Consider the following 4,146-nt stretch of genomic DNA (forward strand, 5'->3'; position numbering starts at 1 on the left):
ATAAGCAAGGCTGGCGACAAAATGAGAAAAGAAATTGATTTAAAAATCACCACGTTTGTCTGTTCAGGCACTCACTGTCCATCCCGCGAAGACACAAACCCTTTTAAGGCAGATCTAGCTTGTTCCCTTGTGTCCCCAGCACCTAGGACAGGGCCTGGATCAATACACATGCTAACATAAGAGAAAGAGACCTCGCCTGGAGAAGCACTCCTCCACAAACTTCGGGGCACAGGGTCACTCCCGAAGGGACCCGGAATGGCTACAGAGCCTATTCCGAGGAGCGGTGAGCGGTGAGTGAGCAGAGAACAGGAAGCAAAGCGGACAAAGTTGCCCTGAGGGGAGACTGAAGACGCGGAGTAAATCACGCAGGCGCAGGGCCAGGAGAAGCTTCCCGAAGCCTGGCTCCTCGTAGGCGCACACTGGGTTACTCATTCATTCCACAAGCCTCAAGCACTTACTGTGGGCTCATGACCCTGCTCGATGCCAAGTCTGCAATGACGAGAGAGAGACGGGCAGAGGGAGGAGACGGGACACCTGGCCCGTCCCCGGCACATCCGAGTAGGAACTGGTTATGACTCAGGGTACCACATTACAAGGAAAACACTGAAGGCCGAGGGGAAGGATATTGACCTCTTATTCTAGAACTAGGAGCGTAAGCCTCAGTTTTTTGCATTCGAGACGTTGAAAACAGCATCCCGCTGTGACTGCAGGTGTTGTAAACCTCACACTCGGAAGCCTTGGGCCACGGCCTCGCCCGCCCGTGACTTCGCCCACATCTATCAACGCGGACTCACAAAACGGAGCACGCAGAGCCAAGGCAACAGAATGCGCATAATAAGGGGATCCCTCCCCCGCCGAAAGGTTGAAAATACCATGTCAGAATCTTTCTTTGTACGTTGTTCACAATGCTATGAATAATATGTATCGCTTTTATAAATTTGATAAATATGAGGAAGAAATTTTACGGGCTTATAACTTTTGCTAAAATCATAGCCTTATATAAATACGGGAAATTATTACTAGACTAAAGCTGAGCTTAATGAATAAGTGAAAACTTTCTTCCAATTAGGGGCTTTTAAATTTTAAATCTTTATCATTAATAGAACAAATACGGCATCATCCTAATATTAGGCAAAAATTTTTTAAAAATTTCAGAAGGCTTAAAATATGATTCTGTCTAATCTTCTTTCTCATTTTACTTTTAAACTTGATGCCATATATTAAATCGGACTGTAGGTATGCTTGAAGAAGGATTAAATGCTCATTTGAAGGAAATACTCTTTTCTTTTTCATTTAGTTTATTATATATAAATGGTACTAAAGTTTGATTCGCTGGTTCCGTTATTTATTGACAGCCTGAAAGACACTATCCCATAAAGTAACCCCCCCAAAAACCTTCATTATGAGTTCCAGCAAAGGACTATCGAAAACATACAACGCATAGGCGTTTCAAACATCAGAGACTAGAAAGTGCCACACGACCCTCCAAGCCCCTCACCCCATGCCAGAAAAAAAAGAAAAAGTAGAAAGGACACCAACCCGATTTGTCCTCCGTGTCGTCGAAGTCGACGCTGAAGGAATGGCCATTGTTGCTGATGATTCTGGCCGAGCGCGGGTCGTACTGGATGCTGAGAGGCTGGAGGGAAGAGTCGTACTTCGCTTCCTCGGTTTTAATCTCAATCGGAGACTGCCGATCCCCGTCAGCAATAGGGAAAAACTCCTTCCAGTGAATGGGACCTGGAATGCACGGGACCAAAAGCAAAGAACTGAAGTTATTTCACCCAACAAATACTTGTCGAGAGCAACGGATTGTGCTTGAGATGGAAGAGAAACCGAAGATTAATGAGATAAACGGCAACGAGCATTTTTAAAAGGTAAGATTTAGAATGAAATTTCAGGAAATGCAAACACATCGCATTCGGCAACGGCTTCGAGCTCTACATCTCATGCCCCGTTTTACTCTTCATTTCTGTGTAGGAGAAAGCACACATTTCTTCCTTCACATATGCCGAGGTACAAAAAGTCACGGCGCGGGGACCTCGCCACGCGCACACGTCCAAGTCGTTCTGTGAATCTGACACTTTGGATTTCAAAGCACGAGTCCTTGCTTACAACTCGTTACAGAAAAAAGCATTACACTTCCTTACTTATTACATATTCTCACTTACCTTTCTAGTCCATTTTTTTTATGTGAAAAAAGTTTTGTTTCACTGCCACCAAGTATGAATTAGCCTACAGAGAATCAGATTGCAAACACGCAGTGCAGGTCACAACATGTAGTTGATGTTTTCCAATCAGGAACTGGTTTCTTTCCCCTAATTCCTTTACGCTCCTATTTCCAGTTCTTTCTAACCAGAACGATTTTTAAAAGCAGAGGCGAACCAAAGTAAAATATAAATGACACCACTTTACATCAAATACTCAATATTACATATTAACCATTGTGGTAGATCCAGTTCCCTGCCTCTTAAGAGGCCCCTCTCTTTAAATTTTCTAAAACATCCAGCTTTAAACCCATTTAAACTCAGTTCTTAAGTAGAGATATATGGCGTTCCACTGATCGAAGAACTTTTGACGATCCATAGTGATATGCAGTTTCAGTGATTGTCACGTTCCCTAAACCAAACCAAAAACCTCTCAGCAGTTCGTGGAAGCGGTTCCACATATTTTATGAGGGGGCAGCCCCCTCCAAGGCCTTTATCTGTCCACTCACTGCTTTTGCCAGGATGTGAGCAACAGACTTGGCCCCTCAGGACACCACCCTTCCGGTAGGCTTTTTTGCCAGCTGATCCGCTGGCAGATGTGGCCCCCAGATCGTCATCGCTTCTAAGAGCAGGGGGTGGCCCCGCAATTCTTAGTGAAACAATGAACTCACTCCTTGTCAATGGCTTTCCTAAGACGGGTGTTTTAAGTTCTGAAGATGAGCTTCAACGTACCCTAACATATTAAAGAGTCGTCAGTACTCATTGATCAAAAACATCCTTCTTCCTCACCATAGTTCAAGTACTATCGACATGCAGTAACGATTAATTAGCAATAATAAAAACTATTCCGGCAGAGAGGAAACAAGTTTTTTAAATTATCTATCATCTATCTATCTATTTTTTTTTTTTTTATATAACAGCATTGTTTTAAAAAGAAATTTCTTTTGCGGGTCTCTTTCCCAAACATAAATTGGAATTTAGAAAATGTAAGATTATAATTAGAGTCTCAGTCAAAAGGAAATCCTCCTAAACTATACCTTTCATTATGAAAGTTCTAAATATCATCCACTGCCATTTTTAAACTGTCGAGTTAATCAAAAGCTTGGAAGGCTACAATTAGAAATGAAACTTCCTGTTTCTTTGTGAAAATAAACTTTCTATAAAATCTGACTGTACAGTACTGTTCAATAACATACACGTTAATCCGAAAGTATGATTATCATTATTATCATCATCATTCACAGACTTAATTTTGACAGTGATTCACTATAAGGCTTTCTTGGCGTCACTGCAATCAGTTCAAAATAATCAGGATTTGAAATAATCTGTACAGTTTAATGTAAAAGAAAAAACATGAACATGGTTTACTTTCAATAATTTAGAAAATACGAGAAGAAAAGTATGTATCTCATTACTGTTGCTCCATCAATAAATACATTTTGGCAACATGTAATTTCCATCGCCCTGGGCCAGCGCTCCGCGCCCGCCGGGACGAGAGGGGAAGGGAGGGAGACTGTGGAGACGGACCCAGATCCGCTTCATTTTCCAGAAAGCACCTAAAGCGACAGCAGCCGTGGCACAGGGCACGCCGCGGTGGCACGTGTCGCTGCTGGCTGCGGGGAAGGCGCCCCGCGCCTTCGGAGCTGGGTCCAAGTCAGGCAAATGTCGTGGACGGATTTTCAAACCTTTTCCAGGACCGGCCCCCGCTAAGTGAAGAGTGGGCTTGGAAGACCGGAAGGGAGGTCGCCCCCGGCTCCCTGACGTGTGTCCCCGGCCGGCCTGGAACCGCGAAGTGCTGTCACCACGGAAAGTTCCCGGGCGCTGGGGCGCGGGGACCCGGCTCACCCCGCGTGCGCCCCGCTCACCGTTGTGCTCGGCGTAGCCCCAGCTGAGCCGCGACATGGCCCGGGCGGCGGGACGGCGTCGGGCGGCGACAGGGCGG

At 45.0% G+C, this 4,146-nt stretch overlaps 1 protein-coding gene across 5 annotated transcripts in view; it reads right to left on the bottom strand.

Moving 5' to 3' along the window:
* The window catches only part of LOC105302739 (carbonic anhydrase 13), an 18,672-nt gene extending 14,532 nt beyond the window's left edge, over positions 1-4,140 (bottom strand). For all 5 annotated transcript variants that reach the window (XM_023520850.1, XM_011375925.1, XM_023520851.1 and 2 more), the window contains exons 1-2: positions 4,070-4,140; positions 1,540-1,737 (exon numbers count right to left, since the gene is read on the bottom strand). In XM_023520850.1, the coding sequence (XP_023376618.1) occupies positions 1,540-1,737; positions 4,070-4,106 (235 nt within the window). In that variant the 5' untranslated portion in view covers positions 4,107-4,140. The remainder of the gene's footprint in view (positions 1-1,539; positions 1,738-4,069) is intronic.
* Positions 4,141-4,146: the final 6 nt, after the last annotated feature.

The sequence above is a fragment of the Pteropus vampyrus genome, unplaced genomic scaffold (assembly GCF_000151845.1).
Source record: "Pteropus vampyrus isolate Shadow unplaced genomic scaffold, Pvam_2.0 Scaffold280, whole genome shotgun sequence".
Taxonomy (NCBI): Eukaryota; Metazoa; Chordata; class Mammalia; order Chiroptera; family Pteropodidae; genus Pteropus; species Pteropus vampyrus.